The sequence below is a fragment of the Cnephaeus nilssonii genome (genome assembly GCF_951640355.1).
Source record: "Cnephaeus nilssonii genome assembly, chromosome: 13".
Lineage (NCBI taxonomy): Eukaryota > Metazoa > Chordata > Mammalia > Chiroptera > Vespertilionidae > Cnephaeus > Cnephaeus nilssonii.
In genome coordinates this window covers 9,770,565-9,791,290 of record NC_137084.1, presented here as the reverse complement: position 1 = coordinate 9,791,290, position 20,726 = coordinate 9,770,565, and the positions used below count along the sequence as shown (strand labels likewise).

The 20,726-nt window shown below is 49.6% G+C and overlaps 1 protein-coding gene across 8 annotated transcripts in view; it reads right to left on the bottom strand.

Annotated features, from left to right (window-relative positions):
- CD44 (CD44 molecule (IN blood group)) overlaps nt 1–19,808 on the bottom strand; it is an 86,988-nt gene extending 67,180 nt beyond the window's left edge. For 2 of the 8 annotated variants that reach the window (XM_079787204.1, XM_079787205.1), the window contains exon 1: nt 19,288–19,804. In XM_079787204.1, the coding sequence (XP_079643330.1) occupies nt 19,288–19,357 (70 nt within the window). In that variant the 5' untranslated portion in view covers nt 19,358–19,804. Of the gene's footprint in view, nt 1–19,287 lie in introns of all 8 variants that reach the window. The other 6 variants (XM_079787202.1, XM_079787203.1, XM_079787206.1 and 3 more) reach the window with 6 other exon arrangements.
- Between the last annotated feature and the right edge of the window lie 918 nt (nt 19,809–20,726).

The window sequence follows — 20,726 nt, the reverse complement described above, 5'->3', positions numbered from 1 at the left end:
CTCATCCCAGGACCCACACCACTTTCTGAGCGCTGGAGGCACTAGGCTCAAGCCTCCCTGTGCATCTCTGACAGCCTGCGCTTGGCCCAGAGACGGAACTACGTGGGATGGACGGAACACACTCACATCTAGCCTGGAGAAGAAGAAAGGGAGCCTGACTTTTTGGGAGACACTGTTCTGGGCTGGCCTGTTAGAAGTGGGGCCTGTTCCTGAATGTGTTCCAGCGGGTGTGGAAAGCTCATTTGGAGAAGAAACCAAATGAGTTTTCCAAAGGTTTGAGCAATACAAACAATGCAGAATACAAGAGTGGCTGTTGACTTTAGCCTTCCAAACAATATAAAGAACAGGATGCTCACACAGATAATAGGGCACTTTTCCGATTCCCTGAGAAACAGTCCTTAAGGAAGGCTGCGATTATCTGATGATGTTTGTTTGAAAAGAGTGTTGCTCCAAACATGTCCTAGAAGGGAGCCACAGGGAGCTCCTCCCTCTGCTCCCAGCAAGAAGAGTCTCAAGTACCCAAGGCTTGCATTCCCAAACCTTGACCAATCCCCTCTATCCCTAAACAGAAAGGTTTCCTCCTGGTCTTTCATATCCCTCCTGAGGGCTCAGACAGTGTACACTTCAGCTTCCCTGGGTGCCCGCCCAAGAAGCCACAGGAGAGACTGTTTCCTAGGTGATGCCAGGCACGGAAAGGGGATGGGAACTGGGTGGAGCCCAGCCCGAAGAGCAAGGAGAGAATGAGAGAAGATATGGCCTGCTGGGCTGACCCTCATTTGCTTTTTAAGCTCTTATCTCTTAGAATAGAATAGAATAGAATAGAATAGAATAGAATAGAATAGAATAGAATAGAATAGAATAGAATAGAATAGAATAGAATAGAATAGAATAGAATAGAATGATAAAGTTTTTTTTTTAAGTTGTAATTTTTTTTTTTTAAGTTGAGTTGATCACAGCCTGAATCCACCATGGTATGTCACCATCTCATAAAACCAACCCAACATTGAAATGAACACAGGCCTTCAGGAAAGATAATGGAGTCCCAAATTCATTACTTCAACAAGATTTCATTCAGTGCCCCCCCATGTGCAGGGTACTGTTCTAGGCACCGGGACCAGGGCATTGAACAAGGTAGGCAAGGTCACTGTCCCATTGGAGGTTGTGGGCCAGGGGAGAAGACAGACAGTCATCAAGTCCACACCACAGCACAGTAAGTGTTGTGACAAAGTACAAGGTGCTGGCACTTGGTTTAAAGGGAAGCCTTTTCTCCAAAGCTTTTGCTGTCCCCAAGAGATGCCTCTCCAAGGCAATGTCATTTTCCCTGAGAACTGAAGGGGTGGATTGGGAATGAGCAGGGTAGTCTAATAATCAGCAAGCCTCGCGGTCAGGAAATTCATCCTCAAAATAAAGCATAAATCATTTTGGTTTAATAGAATCTATTTCCTCTAGCTCTCTCATCATTAGATTCTGAGAAGAAGCAGCCCTTTCCTGTATAAGAAGCAATCACATCCTGGAGGTCCACATTAAACATCCCTTGGGCTCCTCTTCTCTGCATGTAGTCATCATAAATCTTTTAGTGGTATTTAGGTGAAAAAAAAAAAAAAGGAATGGAAAACAAATCTTAAAGTCCTGATATCTCCCTCGCCCAGGCTGTCAGTTTCCTTAGCTAACTACAGGGAGGCAGGGGGCGGCTCAGAAAAACCCCCTGTTCATTTTTGGGCTTATTAAAATGTTACGATGTTCGACACTTGAGCTTCAGACTCAAAGAACCTATGAGGACAGAGTTTTCCTGCTTATGGAAGAGCAATTATTAACATAAATTTCAATAGTCCATTCTAGACTCTTTAAAAGCAAGATAGGTCCATTGGAAGCCAACATGGTGAGATGGCATGGACTTCAGCTCTGGGGGTGGGAAACTAGGGTTCGAATCCAGAATCTGCATTAATTAGCTCTAGGACCTTGGGAAAGTTACTGAATTTCTCTCCTGTGCAGGAGGGTAATAATGCTAACCGTGAAGTTAATGTGAGGGCTAGATGAGATAATGGAGCTGCAAACACTTCCAGCATGTTAAAACATGCTAGGAGTAGTTATAGGAAAAAGAAGCCAGCTACCTGCCTGGGGGTTATCGTCTCATACTTTACGGGAAGAGATGCCCATCCAAGGTCATAATGATTCATTTAAAATGGATCTTGCAGACAGTGGTCCTAATGCATGGTGTAGCTCCAGCGGTGGGGAGCAGGGTTGCAATAGTGAGGTTCTAATAATAAATGCTCAAGTGTGCAAAAGACTATTTCTTGTAAATTGTAACAGATTTAAAGTTATTCCCTGATATGCTTTTGTTGGGAGGAGGAAAAGATAAAGTTCTAGCCATTACGATTGAGTATAAGCCACAGATCATCTAAGCCTCAAACTGCAGTGTGTCCCCCAAGTGAACTCTGTCCATGAGGTGTGTCTTCTCAGAAGGTTGAGGGTGTGGCTTAGGAACACAATAACTTAGCTTTGCCTTTTTTCCCTTAGCTTGTAGAGCATATCCAACTACAATTCCACCAAGTAGGTGAACACCCATTGAGGCCCTACTCTTTGTAACAGACACTGTTACCAATGCAACAAAGTTCTTCTAATTGAACCCTGATTTTGTCTAACATCCCAAACTTGTGCTCCCGGGGAGGCGAGGCTCCAACTCCCAGCTCCATGGGATGGACCATGATGGGTCTAAGTCAAGCACTGTGGTCAGAGAACTCATTGTCAATGATTGGTTTGGTGTGGGCATTCCATGGAATGTGAGCCCCCTCTTCCAATGAGAAATAAAAGGAAGTCAATTCTGAAAAAGGACTTCTGAAAAAGCTATTCCTCCTTTTTTTAGAAGAGATGTTTGTGAATAAGCTTTCCTTCTTCCAGTGATGGGTGTTGATATGATTTTCATAGGAGGCCTGGAACTGTGAGAGTCAGTTTGAGAGTGTAAAGGGGGCTAACCTATAGGAAGACACTGGGAGTGGCAGAAAACTGGGAGGATTCTGGGTCTTGATAATACTGAGCTCCTGACATTGTCCCACCTCCACACTTCTTGTTGTGGGAAGATGTCATTTTATGAGAGTTGATTGCTCTGTTATACTTACAGAGATATTCAGCTGGCATACACTGATATGGGTATACTAAGAAACATGTGACAGATAACAATTTCATGGGGACATCATGTTTGATGCATAGATGGGTTGTACTTATGTTCAATCATGATAGCTATTAACTCCCTATCTCTTCTACCCAAGAAAGCACATTTGAGTAAAAGTGGACAGATGTCATATTATCATTGGAAGGATACCCTTGAGTCTGTTCTCATTTATAAGGCACAGTTATTTATAACTGACCATTTGAATTAGCTGGTGCCCTTACTCTACCAATTGCTAAATATTGTCATTATTATCTATGCTTTCATCTGAAAGCATCTTAAGTGAAGGCTTTTGTTTTCTCACCGTATCTGTCCCACTCTCCTGATAGAATCCTCTCTGATCATCTCTCAGTACTTACTGCCAACCAAGAAGATAAAGGAGCGAGGGCCTTGTAGCCAAGTGGTTGGACATCCACATTCCAGGGTTCTTGCCTATTCCTCCTGCCTGCACCCAGTAGATGTACCTCCATGGCTGCTGTACATTATCCTGCACACCATCCCCTGCACACCATCCCCTACACACACACTCCAGCTACCAAAGTGCTCAAAACATGATCAAGAAACTGACAATAAAATGGATGAGATATGACCCTAACCTAAGACTCAACACTAAAGATTCCCAAGTAAATTATGAATTTCCCCCATGGCTTAAAGTAACTCTGATGTCACATGACACAGTGTTCCCAAAGTGTGGGTTCCTTTGCTGCCCCAACATGTGCTTCTAAAAGTCTGAGTCAGCTTGGAGATTCCCAACACTCTTCCCACCACTGTCTATTGCAGGACAGACATGATAAACCAGTTGCTTACAGAATTTTGAGGAGTAGAGCTTTCTTTACTTGTTCTCTTTACAGTTAGAAGAGGGGCTGCTCTGACTAGAGTTGCTATGGGGAGCTTTGACCCCACCCACCAGACTGTCTCCATGAGAGCTGGTAGAATTGAGAGGTCCAAAAAGCAGGTCCCCCAAGGAACTGTAGAGATCCTGCAAACATCATTACTGCTATTAACCCCACATGTCTGGAGAAGCCCTCCCTGATGCTCTAGATCAGGTGAGGTCACCCTGTTATATGCTTTTTCAAGAACATGTGCTCTTCCTTCCCAGTATGTATACCTCAAGTGTAATTAAATAAAAGCAATAATTAGCTGTTTACTCCATCTTCCCAAGATAGACTGTAAGTTCTATGAGAGCAGAAACCGAGTCTCTCTTGTTTAAAGTTGTATCCCTAGTGCCTGGCAGAACACCTGGCACATCTTAGTGTTCAATAAGTATGTGTTGAATGAACAAATGAATCCTTTGAAAGCCATCAATTGTTGACTTGACTCACAGAATTGCTGAGAGCAGTTGGGGAAAAGCCAGGCCAGGTTATGCTGGACCTTCTGGTTCCAAAATGCTCATTAAGTCAAAAAGGATCAAAACAAACACCAAATATGGATGCACAAGGTACTGCGTAGGAAACCAGATCCAACTACAATGGAAGTTCCAGTGGAGTGCATACAATATAGGCTCCACCTATACTGTTTCCCATTGTGATGCAAAAAAAACCCAACACAATATGCTTTTATATTCCTCTCTTTGTCATTCCAAGTCTTCTTGCCCTGGTCAGCCCATTGTCCTCCTGTTTAGTGCTCTTCCTCTATCATCTCAAAGGGTGAAATGGAAAGGCCACTGGATCGCAAGTCAGAAGACCAGGGTTTTGACTCCAGTTGCGTGCCCTTGGGCTAGTTACTTGCAGTCTTTGAGATGACCTTCCCTTATCTTTACTACATGACCAGTAGGCTATGTAATGGCTAGCACCCTTTCCCATTCTGATATGCCATCATTGTTGTCTTTTTCTCACCAGCCCATGATAACTTCTCACTTAGGGTCCTTTTTCTCTTTCTCCTCTTTTGCCTCTTTGGATCTATACTTTGGTGCTGCTGTAAGGGCCCAGTTCAGCCTGCCCCTTTCTGAGCCCCAGCAAAGCATCTGGACACCCTCCCATTCTTGCCTCTAGCACTTTTATTGAGTTACCCCAGCAAGGGCATTGCGACTCTACTTGGCGGGGGGCCCCGGTCCCCTGCCAGCCTGTTAGCATTCTGCATGCTTCAGGAAATGGCAGAACCAAGAAGCCGGAGCACATACCAGGTCCTCCTAGATAAGCACAGCCCAGGAGGGGCGGCAGCTCGGAGGAGATTGGTGAGCATTCCAAAGAATACAATTTCAAGGATTGGGGTCAACCAGCAACAGGAGACAGAGATAAAGGAGAAAGTTACCTTCGGTAATAATAGGACCTTGTAGTTCTACATCACATGCTTCTGCCAGCTAGCACAAAACACTTTCACACCAGCAGGCAAAGGTGGAGAGGTCTAGGGGAGGCAGAGGGATTATTTCCCAGGTGGTTCACAGTGTATTGAAGCATTAGACAGATAAAGCCAGTAGCTTAAGGTCACACAATTAGGCTTTGACTGGGTGGGAATTAGAGCAGAGTGTCCTAATCTCACCCGGGGGCTATTTCTAATCAACGCTTGCTGGAGCCTTTTGTTTATACCTTGGTTCTACCTTATCTTCCCCGCCCAGGTAGTGGGCTTGCTTTTTCCCTCGGGGATGAGTAGTGGGAAACTTGAGCAGCCCACAGTGGGCTGGCCAGTCTGAGTTCAGAATCCAGCCTTCTTGACTTGGATGCTACCAGCGGGACCCATGGGGCCAGTCTGTGGAATGCCGCCGCTGCCGGCTGCTTTTGGGAGGCACAGAAGAGCCCTGAGTGGCAGCTGGGAATGCAGAGGCTCCAGGGCTGATAAAAGTTGTAATTAACGTGTGCATACAACCCTTTCATCTTCAAAGGCTTCACTCACATTAGCTGGTAATTCCTCCTATCACCCCTATGGGTGAGGCATCATTTTTTGTCTTCTCGGTTTGCAGATGGGGAAGCTGATGTGGAGAAGGGGCCCTTTGCCAGGAAGTCTGGCTCTGCTTCACACAGAGGAGATTCCTGGCTCCCAGCATCTAACTTCAGTTGGGGTGACGATGGGAAAACACAGTGGGAATGAATCATAAGAAAAGGCTCAAGTGACTCCACTCCTCTGGGTAGGAGACTGCATTTATATTGTTCTGGAAGGAGGTGGAGTCTACAGTATGACTAGCTGACTAAATTTGAGTGGCTCAAGTCCCTGAGTTACCCAGACCTATCAGAAACATAACTTAGAAAAGTTTGCTGCTCTTCTGTGATGACCTACAGGTGATACCTGAGGTCAAATCCTCTATATTGTGCCCGTGTCAGACATCACTAATGGATCACTGAACTCAGTAGCTGAGCCAAGGTTTGGCTTCTTAGCACAGCCCTCCAGGCAGCCTCTAGGAATCAATGGGAAATGTGACATGGGCTGTTGCTGCTGTCGGGCTTGTTGGGGATTCTCTTAATTTGCCACCCTCCAACTCAGGCAAAGTTGCCCAAGTTCTATCTCAGCCAATGTTGGAGCTGGCCTGATTCTGAACTGTCTAGCCCTGTTGGAGGAGGGTGTCATGAGAACTTCGCTGTGACAGAAGAATTGGGTCTTGTAAGATGGAGCCTGTGTTACTTGATCACCTGGAATCTGGCCAACCTCATCCTTCACTGTTCTTCAGCACAGACTCTTACTCAGACAGGCTGAGCCTCTCCTGACCCCAATTAAGCCATACTTTTTGCTCCTGCTTTACACTTCCATGGATTGATCTCCTTTCTCTCTCTGCCCATCTTCTTACCCACATTCATCTGATCCTCAAATTCTCCTTCATGAAGCTGTCTCATACAATTGCCGCTCACAGACATAGCTGCTTTTCCTCATCTTCTGGCACTTGATGATATATAATCTTGTGTAGTTCTTTTGTTTAATTTTTACCCCACCAAATGGTAAGCTCTCTAAGGAGAGAAACAAAATCTTCTACTCCCCTCACTTTTTTTTTTTCCATAGAGCCAATCACAGAGTACTTTTGAATGAATTGGATTGAGGAGTTCATCACCATTTTTACAACCAGGGAAAACAGAGACCATCAGTAAGAGAAGAACTTTCCCACAGTCTTCCTGTGACTGAGACGGAGAAATGCTAAACCCCTGGTGGCTACACGAGGGTTCTCACTTCTCCTCGAGGGCTCTGTCTAGGGGATTGGCTGGAGATACAGATGACTGAACCATAGCCAGCCACCGTGGAGAGCATTGTGTGTGACATGAGAACCAAACCCACCTGCTATTTTATTTCAACTTCTGGTCGGCAGATTTCAGATGAATATGAAATGGGCACACCCAGGATGGATGGCAATCTGACTAAGGACTTTGAGTGACTGATGGAAGGCGAGAACCCCAACATGAGGTCTAGTCTTTGACCAGTTTTGGCAAACTCCTAAGTAATGCAGTCTTTATGACTCCCTTTTATTTATTTATTTATTTATTTGTTTATTTATTTATTTATTTATTTTTGAGCAAGAGCTGCTCTGCTTTCATGGAAAAGAAAGAAATATCTTAGTGGCAGTCTGGAAGGTTCTCAGTAGAAGCAGCAATTCACCATCTCAAAGGCCCACCTACTCAGTGCCCTGGTGTGTGTGTGTGTGTGTGTGCGTGCGTGTGTTCCTTTGTTTTGTTTTATTTTTAGACTAGAAGCCCGTTGCACGAAGATTTGTGCAATAGACCTTCATTCACCTGGCTGCCTTCACCAGTTTTCCGCCGGCACCGGGGACCCAGGCCTTGGCTCTGGCCACCGCCTTGCCTTCCGCCTTCTTTCAGGGTTGGGGCCCGGGCGGCAGCAGCGATGGGAGCGGTGGGAGGCCCTGGCGCTTCTCGCCGGCCCCGGTTCCCTCAGCTGCTCAGCAATGGGAGCGGCGGGAGGCCGGCCCCGGTTCCCGTGGCGATGGGGGGCAGGGCAGCACATGGGGCCACCATCTTTACTGGGTTAATTTGCATAGCGCCCTGATTGGCTGTGGGCATAGCGAAGGTACGGTCAATTAGCATACTACTGTTTTATTAGGTAGGATTCCCATGGCCACCCATGGGACACTAGTGCTCTGAGCACTATTTTGGGGGAATATGTTGGTTCCTTTCGCACCAACATGTTGCAGAGTTCCCTTGAAGGAAGCTGAGGTATCCAAGATGCTCATGGAACTTTGAAAGTGAAGGACACAATCTTTTCTCTTCTTCAGGGGTTGACTTTTCTGGCCACTTACAGCAATGCTGTGTAATGTAGAGTTTAAAATAGCAGATATTACCTTCAGATCCTGCAGGTAACCCCAGAACTGGCTTCCAGCATTTTTAGCTCTGTGACTGAGACAACTGCTAGCTGCTCTGGTCCGAGCTTCTTCACCTGCCCACGCCCAAGTGGTTGGGAGGATTCTGTGGAATCCCCTAAGCAAAGCACCTGTCTCTAAGAGTCATTCTCGCCCACTGGAGTTTAGGGTGAAACTGGGTGAATACGCTTCTTTCTGACAGGGATTAATAATTCACGCCTGACATTTAATGCAAACAAGGCGTCACCTTTTTTTGGCTCTGCATTATAGTCGCGTCATTCTTTCCATTAAGTTTTGTGAGGCTTAGGTGTCCGTGGGCCCACAGAGAATCCAACCCTCTCATTTTACACATGGAAAATTGGAGGCAAATGGGGTGAAATGATTTGCTTGGCCTCACACAGTGAATCGATAACAGAGAGGAACTAACATATAATAGCCATTTCTATTCTTGAGACACCTTCTATGTGCTAAACACTCAGTTCTATGTGTTAAACATTGTCTAGAACTTAACATGTACAACTGTCTGACTTCATGCTGCTCTCTTTTTAAAAAATATATTTTATTGATTTTTTTACAGAGAGGAAGGGAGAGGGATAGAGAGTCAGAAACATCGATGAGAGAGAAACATCGATCAGCTGCCTCCTACTGGGAATGTGCCTGCAACAAAGGTACATGCCCTTTTCCGGAATTGAACCTGGGACCCTTCAGTCTGCAGGCCGACGCTCTATCCACTGAGCCAAACCAGTTAGGGCCATGCTGCTCTTAAGTGGCAGAGAGGGGACAGTGAGGTCTTATTTCAGTGTCCTTCCTCCTTCTACACACTCTCTTCCAAAGCCAAACCTTCTCATTCCCATTCCACCACGCTCAACATCTGCTGGTCTTTGGTATGGTCAGTCTTAAACCCTTGAAAGAAACAACTCCCCCTCCCCTTTTTCCCCCCCTTTTAACATGGTAACCAAAAAGCCAACATCTTTTCTCTGAGGGTCACTGAGAATATGATTTTGAGGCTTGGGGTTCTGTATACCTGAGGCCAGATTTGGAAGTAAGGGCTGGGACGTAGAGGCAGACAGACCTAAAGGAAATCAAGATTTCTGTTCTACTGGACAAAACCTAATGAACCCCAAACTTCCCCTGCCTTGCCTGACATGTCAGACCTCAAGAAAGATATTCTCAGATTGGAGAGTATGCAGAGAAAAGGAATTTCAAGGAAGTTTGAGGATCACTACAGGAGGCACTAGAATATTAAAATAAAAAGGTTTTATAGACCAGAAAAAAATTTTTAAAGGATGAAAAAGGATCACAAAAGGTAAGGAATGATAAAGATGTCTTTGCTAGTCAAATCTAGAAATTTCATTCATTCGGCCAGCTAGCCAAATATTTATTGAGCACCTACTATATGTGGGGAACTGTGCTGACAGCTAGGGCGGTGGGGGAGGGGGGGCAGCTAGAGAGACACAACAATGTACATAAAGCATGGGCTCTTCCTAAGGGGCGTATATGTTCATGGGCCAACAAGAACAGAGTGGCATACCCAGCTTAGAGGCATTCCTTGAACTTCTTTTCAGGGTGTTTATGAAATGTAAGGGAGAAACAACCAGGAAACAATAGGGAAAGTAAAAGTCACTCAGGGAAGTCTAGAGAAGATGTACCTGACCTCTAAGGCTGACATTGGGAAGACAGTCTTACCACGGAGGAGTAACTGCAAAGACAAACTTCTGGGCAGATATGTCTATGGAAGCATCACTTCCCCCGCTGAGCTTTTGTCTGCATCTGCGTGACTAGTGCTCTCGTGGGCACCCTCGTCCATCCTTGTAGGGAAGTGGTGGCTGTGGGGCTAACTAACTCTCACATCAGCTGGCCTCCTGCAGGCTGTAAGATGATGCTCAGCTCTGCTGCATTCTGCCTCTTGGACTGGACACACTCAGAAATGACAACAGGTGTGACTGGCATATAGCAGATGTTTATTTAACACTTCTGGGGGTATAAAAACTGGACTGGGGTCGGGTCCTGAGCAGAAACACCTCCTAGGCCAGAAGCAGGAGACCAGGTATTGACTACGTGGAAATGTCGTTTCTCTCTGGTGTCTCAATTTGCATAATGGTGAACACATGTGAAGGAGCTTTATAATCTTCACTCTAATATCTTGGGGGTGGGGGTGTGTTTCTTTGAGAGAGGAAATAGGAAAAGATGCTGCCTAGATCCATGACTGTTGTGTGGGTTCTTCTAGAAGGCACTGCAGACCTGCTCGTGCATAGAGATGCACTGTAATTGAGACAGATGGGTAATTTATAATGGATCTCTGTCTCCAGGCCAAACCCACCTTCCCAGGCAATGGTCCCCTGCTGGGCCAATAGAAGCCAGGCCTGTGGTTTGGGCTGGGGCTGGGGCTGGGAAGAGGAGCTGCAGTACACTTCCAGCTTCAGCTCAATCCCTTGCGCCCAGACAAGTGCAGCCTGATTCCTGGTGGCCTCCTCTCTGAGCTTCCCTCCCTCCCTCATCAGTGCCGACTAGTAGAGAAAAGGCCCTGGAACCAAGGACTCTTTTTTTTTTTTAATATATTGTATTGATTTTTTACAGAGAGGGATAGAGAGTTAGAAACATCAATGATAGAGAAACATCAATCAGCTGCCTCCTGCACACCCCCTACTAGGGATGTGCCCGCAACCAAGGTACATGCCCTTGACCGGAATCGAACCTGGGACCTTTCAGTCCGCAGGCCGACGCTCTATCCACTGAGCCAAACCGGTTTCGGTGGAACCAAGGACTCTTAAGCTGAGTTTTGCTGCTGTTTAGCTCATTTTCCAGCTTTGTCCAATCAAAAGTCAAGGTCCTAGACTTTTGGGAGAAATATCAATCAGCAATCTTCTCCATTCATCCAGATGACAGGTCATGATGTGCTAATGAGCAAACGGCTCAGTTCACCATCCCTTTCAGTCCCACCTCCTCCCCAACTTCCCGTCACACAGAAGAGAACAGAACTTCTATCCAGAGAGCGGAATGAATGAGCCGCTCAGAGTATGAATGGGAAGAAGTTTCCATTACGCCTTCTTTTTCATTTTTGAATTCCCAAGCCCCTCCTCTGAAATTGGGTGTAAAAAGAAGGACAAAACCAGCTCTGTGGACATTAGGACTCTGGCCACACCCGATTCCCAGAGGGGGCTCATGAAAACAACCGCAGTGCTACCAGGTACCCTCATCATTTGAGTCTCTGGGGGTACCCCAGCATCTTGAGATACTAAGAGGAGCACAGTAATGTAGTCACTAAGAGCAGGAGCCCAGTAGCCGGACCACCCGGGTTTGAATCCCAGCTCCATGGCTTACCGGCCCTGTGGCCTTGGGCAAGTTAATTTCTCCATGCCTCAGTTTTCTCATAAGTAAAAGAGGGATAATAATAGCACGCCTTCATAAGGTTGGTGTATGGATTAAACAAGTTAGTAGACAGGAACATACTAGTATGGAGAAATATGAGTTAGTATATAGGACTATACTGAACAAGTTAGTATAAGCGGGAACGATTAGAATGGTGGCTGGCCCATGGTTAGTACTCTATTAAGTGTTTGCTATTATTACTAGTATCAGGGTTATTTCTTAAAAATATACAACTCACTGCAAAGAAGCAAGTGCAAAAGGCACAAGAGCTCTGACTCTGAGGCCAGGGTGTGGGGAAGAAAGATGAACTTTCAGGCACCACCAAGGGAGAATGGCAAGGACACGACCGCAAATTACCAACCTGGGTGAACATGTCCCCCCCGCCCCCCCCCCCCAACTTTTGCAATGAACCTTTACTCTCAAAAGCTGAAGACCCAAGGAGGATTTGGGGGGGCTTGAGTTTTGCAAATCGCCTCCTTGGTGACTCAGCTCCTCTCCACCTGCCTGGGACCTGTCTGCCCACACTTGCACTTAGGAGGGGTACTTGCCCCAGGAGGACACACCCGGACAGGCAGTGCACCCCAAACTCGGGGAGATCGGGTGCTGTGAGGTCCTGTTCCCCCACAACATCCCATCCCCATTCTGTGCTTGAACTCCCTGTCTCCAAGTCTCACTGGGCAGATGGGTCAAGGGTAGGCAGGACCTGCCCCCGTGGTGGGCAACTTCAGACTTGGCAAGCTCTATGGAGAGGAGGCACGGGTCGTCATTGCCAATGTGGCTCCCCATCAGATGCCATGCTTCCCTGAGATTTGCCCCGTTTCGTGGCTGCAGGAGACCCACCAAGAAGGCAGGAACCCTCTGTGAAGCTCTTCTGCTTCTCCAGCTGCCTCCACCTTCCGGAAGTAGGCATGGGGGCTGGACGGGTGTGGCCTCTCACCCAGGGAGTCTAACCTCAGGTAAGCATCTCCAAAATAACCAGCCCTCTCAGCGGGCGGCTCCTGGGGAGCGCTCTATTTCGAGGCTCAAATTTGGGGGTTGGTGTCATCATCCTCCCGTCCTGGCTCCGAAATAGTAACCCTGTCCTTAGACAGACATCCCAGCAAGGAGCCACCAAAGCCACAAACAGATGGGTGATCTCCCTCTTTGGGCAGAAAATACCTGAGCCCCGTGGTGGGCAGCTGGCCAGCCAAGCGCCCTCCTTGGGCTTGCCCCGAGCAAGACAGCCATCGCCACTGTTATCATATAACATAAAGGTATTTGCGTCTGAGGTGTACTGACCCTAGAGATGGATCGAGTTAGTTCTCTATTCTAGATGTTCATCAGTTCAACAGGCACTGGGAACAACTATGGGGCAGCACTGAGCGCGAGAACCATGAAAATGATCCCTAATGCCAGGGGACTCCCACAGTACTGCAGAAGACGGATAAGAGAAGATATGGCAGGTTTGGGGTTTTCCCCTTTGAGGAGTGTGAAAGTCACTCGTACCCCGTGGCCCCCACAGGCCTTCCTGCATGATTTTACTGTGAAGCTTTAAGGTGAATTAACTGGGACCTATGGGCACCAGATCCCACACTGTCAGAGCTGAGGTTACTGGGATGGCTGCCATCCTGTGACACCAAGGGTTCTCAAAGTGGGGCAACTTTAACACCCCCTAATCTGACATTGTTTGTTGTCACGATTGGGGTGGGGGCGCACACAACCAGAATCTACCACGTGGAAGCCAGAGATGCGTAATCAGTCATTACCCAGGAAACCCTAGACTAGGCTGTGAGCTATGCAGACGCGAGGACTGTCCCTCCTGACATTGACCCCTCCAGGCCTAACTGCCAGGTGCACTGACATTGACCCCTACAGTCCTAACTGCCTGGTGCACTGAGTAGGCAGTGCCTGAACATTTGTTGAATACTTTGGCTAATTAGTTAACTTACTTGGGGGGAATAGATTAACAGCAGGTTAACAGAAATAGGCACACCCCTTTCTCACCCTCTCTCTCTTCACATATTCAAAATCCTGCCTTGTCTGCATTGCTCCTTCTTTCTGGCATCGATTCCTCCAGTCCTCCTCGCTGTGCTGCTGCTTGGCAATGCTATTCCTATCCTCTGAAGTGTCCAGGCTGTCACTCGACTGCACGATGCTATACACCATAAAGTCCTTGGGGTGCAAGGCCCATGTCTCGCACAGTTAAGTCGCCAACGTACTCAACCCATTGTGGGGCCCGTACAGGACACCTTACAAATGCTTAACGGTTGACCAGCAATACCCACATTATATGCGTTCAGATGCATAGACACTTACAGGCACACCCACGTGTGTATGACTTCATCAGCGACTAGACTCATTAAGGAGTTGTAGAGCTGTGAATTTACTTATGCAAAAAGTCTTGCAAAGTTTTTGAGTTCTAATCACACCAAGCGGTGCATTTGTTCGTAGAAAATGCATAAACATTTAGTCAAAGTATACACTATGTATCAGCTGGTAGAGCATTTGCAGGTTTGAAATCCCAGCTCTCCTGGCCCGTCTGGAACGCACACTCACTGTGCCATGTCAGGCCGCACCCACAACCACACACTTCAGAAGGCACGCTTCCTTATTCTGGAAAACTGGGCTGGCTTCCCGCACCCTTGCTGGCCAGCTCACGGGGAGCACACACTTAAGAACAATTTCAACTTCCTGAGTGAGTGAGAAGTGGGGTTTAAATTTAGGGGCGGAAGCAGTAGCCAGCCCTGGTAATTCTAAAGAACAGTTGTGTGCTTCCCATTCACGCAGAGACACAAAGGAAATTGAGTCATCAGTTTCTTGCTGTGCAAACCCCCAGAATTTCTCCGGGGCAGAAAAGATCCCCTTTGAGCACTGTGCTTTGTCTGGCAGCATCTGCCACCTGCTCCACTCCTTCTTTTACAAGAGCCACTTCCCTTTTAGGTGCTGGGTGGAGTCAGCTAAACCGGAGGTGCTGGGGAAACACAACCCCAGCCCCAGCAAACTCCAGCCCCAGCCCCAGCCCAGCCCCAGCCCCAGCAAACTCCAGCCCCAGCCCCAGCCCCAGCCCCAGCCCCAGCCCCAGCCCCAGCCCCAGCCCCAGCCCCAGCAAACTCCAGCCCCAGCCCCAGCCCCAGCAAACTCCAGCCCCAGCCCCAGCCCCAGCAAACTCCAGCCCAGCCAGGGCAGACTACCTCCCACCACCTCCCTCTGTCAGGGGACCCCAGCCTGGAGCCATCTGACATCACAGGCTGATCTGAAATCTCACTTGGGTGTGCACATGTCACCTGGGGCTCCACGCTGGCTTTCAGTTCAAGATCTTCAAGATCGTTGACTTTCATAGAGAACGGTGTCATCCGGGTCCTCAAGACCTTCCCCCACTGAGGCTCATAAAACCCGCTAAGCACCCAGGGTTTCCAATGAGCGTTTGCTGAGGGGGCTTTCTGGGTCTGTGCATCTAATGCTTACAAGGTCCACGTGAGAGCCTCCCTCTGTAGAGCCTCTTCCCTCATTTCCAGGTGCAGGGCATCGCCCTAACTTCTCTGTAGAGCCTCGTCCCTCATTTCCAGGTAGAGGGCATTGCCCTAACTTGCCTCTGAGACAAGAGGCGGCCTCTCCCTTTTTTCCAAGCCTGCGAATGAGAGCATGTCTAGAAGGGCAGCTGGACTCTGATAAGGCCCTGACTTATTTTAGAAATAAATAACTAGGTTAGTATCTCTTGACAGCTGTGGCCAAACGTGAGGGGAGACAGGCCAGGGCAGGGTAGAGCAGGGCAGCCAAGCGTCCACAGCCTGCTGGGGTGGGGGTGCAGGGGGAGGGGGAGAGAAGACACTCATGCCAGGCCTCACATTAGCTGGCCAAAGGGGTGGAGAGAGTGGGAGATCCGCACACAACTTATGAAGTCAGCCAGAGGCAAAGCAATGCAGCAAAGGAGCTCAGGCATCGGAGTCTAACATGAGGGATGTGAGCCAACGGGGACCCCTCCTCCACCATTTAGTAGCTGTGTGCCCTCGGGAAAGTCACGGCATCTCCCTGAGCCCCCATGTCTTTCTCTAGAAAATGGAGCTAAATGTATGGAGGCTGTTGTGAGGCTCCTATAAGAGGACCTACGCTAACCCCCTCGCTGAAGGCCTAGCAGAGAGTTGGTGCTCAGTCAGTGGTATTTCCTGGGGACTTACGACCCTACTTTGGGCAGAAGCATATGGTGCAATAGCTGAGAGTCAGGCGTTTAAAACTGGGGTGCTCCTGGCTCTCAGGGACCCAGCAATGATCCAGGAGGCCCTGTAAGTCCCAGGCAGTACAGAAACTCTTCACTGAGCATCAACAGTGCTTTAAGGTAAGACTTCATACATCTCATTAGTCTCAGATTCAACTCAAACTGGGTGTAATGTGGAGTAAAATAAGAAACTGATGCCTGTTTAAGATGCTACTTAAGGCATGAAACACCAGTAGACCACACGCTGCCCGCCCATGGCAGGGGGTCGAGGCGGGGCTCATGCCAGTGGTTGACAGTGGCATTTCAGAGACCCTAACACTGTCCGAGAGAGGGCAAGTCATGCCTCTCTCTCTTTCAGGGGCTGTTTCCTCCTAGGGGAAAAGAAGGGGTTTTTCTGAAAGATCCTTGGAGTCCCATCTCTGGGTCTGAGTCAAAAAATATTTCTTGAATGAATGGAAGGGACCTGTCATAAACTAAGAATTTCATGCTGCCCAGCATCCCCTCCCGCGTAGAGCAATTTGGAAAAAAAAAAAAAATAGAGCCTTTTCCTACTGGCTGCCAGCCTCAAACACGCCCACCTGGCGCCCTGCCTGTGCAGGAGAGAGAGGTCCCATGTGTATCTGGGGAGGCACTGAATTAAGTGATGCTAACCTCAGCAGCGATGGAGCTTTGCTGCCTTGCTCCTTCATCTGGGAAAACACAGCCGAGGCTCTAATGCCCATGAGGGGTGTCTAATGCTCAGAGGCAGCAGAGGGCACTGCCAGCCCCAAGCCCCAGAGCTCTCAGATGCACCCCTCTTTCTCAACGCCAGGGGCGAGATTCCCTAGCAATGGCCTCTGGCCCTCAGCGAGAGGAGGAGATAGATGTGTGCTGGAGGGCTCATGCCACCTGCCCTTGACCCAAGGCTACTTTCTTTCTCCCACAATTGACACCTAGTTCCAGGTATCTGCTCTCCACCTCAGGATCTCTGGGTCCAATGTTGTTTACCTCCATTTAGCCATTTCTCTCCTTTTTGCTTTGCAATACTGAGGTTGGACCTATCTTCCTCCCCAAAGCCCTGCCCCTTTCAGTTTCCTCTTTGTCTTCTGGAGGCCCCCTCCCCGCCCCCCATGGGCAGCAACCGTGCCTTTCCTTCCCCCTCCTCTTTCTGCTTCTGCTCTCTGCCTCCCAGCCTGAGCCCACGGAGAAGTCACGTCTCTCTCCTTCCCAAGTCTTATTTCTCCCCAGACAACTTTCCAAGCACATGGAAGCCAGGGTCCGGGCAGCTATTGCTACGGGCACTTTTTGTGCTTCCTCCGAATGATACTGCCCAAAGGGACCATGAAAATGGGGGGAGGGGGGATGCAGGAGTGAGCCTGCTATTCTCTGAGAGAACCTCAAGGGTCAGGATAGCGCCAAATATTTGGGGAGGGGGTCCTTTCAAAGAATCAGGCAGACAGATGGGCAGGAGCCCGAATCCGCAGAAACAAAGCAGAAGACGCCACGGGAAGGTAACATACAAATAAACTTCCCCAGAGGCCCCCCTTCTCCCTGTACCCAAGTTTCCCTATTCTCTCCCCTCCCAAGCATGGCTCTTTGGCTCTCCAGGCTCAGCCTCTGCTAAGGCCTTTGGCCCACCACAACCCCGCTTTCCCCGAACCCCTTTTTGATTTTGTCCACGCCATACACAGAGTCTAACATATTCTGCCCAAGCACAGGCTAGTGGGCCTGCGTTCACATGACACCAATCCACGGGCAAGTCATTTAACATCTCTGAGCCTCCATTTGTAACCCCCTCCACCCCCACCCCCCGAAATAGGCTAATAACAGGCCACTTCTCACTAGGCCAGCATGAGGGCAAAATGACATAACACATGTAAAGAATTTAGCGCGCGCGCGCGTGCACGCACACACACACACACACACACACACACACACACAAAATATGCCCTAGCTGGTCTGGCTCAGCACATAGAGCGTCAGCCTGTGGACTCAAGGGTCCTGGGTTTAATTCCCGCCAAGGGCACATGCCCGGGTTGCGGGCTTGGTCCCCAGTAGGGGGCGTGAAGGAGGCAGCCAATCAATGATTCCCTCTCATCATTGATGTTTCTATCTCTCTCTTCCTCTCCCTTCCTCTCTGAAATCAATAAAAATATATTTTAAAAAAAGAATTTAGCACAGTTCTGGGCTAGCAAAGTGTGCAATAAATGCTTGCCAGTGCTGTCATTCCTATTAGCATTCCTATTATTTCTATTTCAGGAATCTAACTCGGGGATCCCCACTTCTCCATAGTCTAAAGTACCCGGCCAGGACTGTGTCTTTTACTTTCTTGGTACCCCCAGAGCTGGGTTTAATAAACACTTGCTGGGTAGAATTAACCATAGGCTGAGCTGTCTTAATGACCCAGCTGGCACGTCTTAAAAGAAAAATTAATTTTCCGAGCGATAAGCAAATCAGCCATGTAATTATCTGTACGTATATAGACAAAGGAAAGAAACACCTGGAACTCAGCTTGGCCAGAATACCTCACACACAGCCACCCCTCCACCACCACAGAAAGCCACAGGCCCCGGGGCGGGATGGGACTCTGGTGGCCCTGGCTCCAGGGTCCCTGGTGCCCAGGCTGCCGGCCCCCCTCCAAGGCTGCCAGGCAGGAAATACTCGCCACATTACTGTCTGGATTTCCCCTAACTGATTGGCAGAAGCAGGAATGTGCAAGGGCTGAGCAGCTGGCCCAGTCACTGCCTGGCCTGCCTGCCGACTCACACTCCCTGGCCCTGGCTGGCACCTCGTGGAGACCCGGGAGCTCCCCCGCGGGGCTGGTTCCAGTTCCCACCAGCGCTGAGATAGTCCCTGACGGGCGCCAACTGTAAGAGCTTTGAAACCCAGGCGCAATGGGCAGGCGCCAGAAGGCAGGGCCCCTTCCCGGGAAGCTCACGGCCACCAGTTCTCATTCATGCAACTGTGGCCACCTCTGTGGCCACCGGGCTTACGGCCCCCGCCCTGCCCAGCCCTGCCCTGGCCCCGCCACAGCCCGGCCAGGCTCCAGCGCCTTTGGGACAGGACCCCCGCTGCGCGCACCCAGGAGTACAGTTACTTTCCGCCTGGTGCTCTGGCTCGGGCGACCTCGCCCAAAACTGCGCGCCGGCAAACTTTCTTCTCTCTTTTCCTTTCCACAAAGCGGTGCTCCTAACCAACAAGCTCTCCAACAGCTTAGCGCACATCCTAGCCCTCCTTAACCACACCCGAGCTGCAGCACCCCCTTTGGCTCCGGTCCCCAGGGTCAGCTCAGGCGGCGCGGCTGCCGGGTCCCTCCGGTCACTCCCTCCCGCTGCCCCGGCGGCAGGCACTTACCGATCCTCTGCGCCAGGCTCAGCGGCAAGAGGCAGAGTCCCCACACGGCGCACCACCCGAACTTGTCCATGGTGTCGGAGCGGAGCGGAGAGGAGCGGACCGAGGAGAGAGAGTGAGCGAGCGAGCGAGCGGCGCTGGAGCGTCCCGGCGCGCTGGGCTGGGGAACTGGAGAGGACGGGGCAAGGAGGGCGGCCCGAACCTGTCGGAGGCTGGGGTCTGGCTGGGCAATGAGGGCGCCTCGGAAGTTGGCCGCCGTTTTTATTTGAGGGTTGAAAGTGACCTAAGAGGGAGGGAGGGAGGGAGCGAGCGAAGGACACACCCAATCGAGGGGGCTGTGACTAAGCAGTCGGCAGAGGTTTGAAAACGTACCAGCCCTCCTCTGCGCCAGCCCCTGCGCCCTCACCGTGTACTCTAAGGAGATCGTAAATCGGGGTTTCCTGGGCGGGCGCCCGGAGGGCAGCAGGGGGCCGGGGAGCCCCGGACGCGCAGGCTTTCTGCTCCCGCCCGCCGGTCCCCTGGGGAAGGGCAGCCTCAGGAAGGAGGATGACTGAGTCCTGAAACCTCGCCCCCCTGGGTTCAGCACCTGGCCTCTCCTCTCAGCTAAGTTTCTCTTTGAATGGGGGGGGGTGGGGGGCCTAGGTGGGGGAGGTACTTGTCTCTGGGTTTCACAGAAAGCTGGGATAGGAGCTGGGACCCTGGCGCTTCCCCGCCCACCGTGGGAAGGAGGGGTGGAGAGCTGTGACTCTTCCCAGGGGAGAGGGGAAGCGCTCACTTGAGAGAGCAGCCCAGTCCACCTGGCTCAGGAGCTTTGCTTCTTATCTGGATTGTTCAGAGGAAGGTAGTCAGCCAGGGGACTAGCATCAGCCACTAACCATGTGTATCCTCCAGCTGGATTCATCCACCATTCATGCATCCATTCACCCACACTCCGACATTCTTCTATCCACCCATTCATCCATCTACCCATCTTTCCTTACATCCCACATCCCTCCAGGGCCCACACGTCCATCCATCCTGCTGTCCCTCCATTTATCCAACAGCTCTCCCATACAACTTCTCAGTCATCTTTCCATACTCCCCGCCCCCCCCCACACACACACACATTTCTTCATAAACCCTCATCCATCTATACACTATCTAACCTCTTCTCCACCTGTGCACCTACATACCTGTTCATCAGTGTATCCATGCATCGTCCATCCATCATCCACATACCCAAACGTCACTTTATCCATCCTCTCTCATCCACCCACACTTTCTTGTTCCAATTTATATTCCTATCTGTGCAAACATTAATCCACTTCCTCCCATCCATCCCACCCAGTAACTCTCAACAAGGAAGGAGATTGTCATATTCTTCAGGGAGGCATTTTGAGTTTGAAAAATCACATTTGCATTATCATTTCATATTTACCTCTAATATAGTGTGATTTAATATC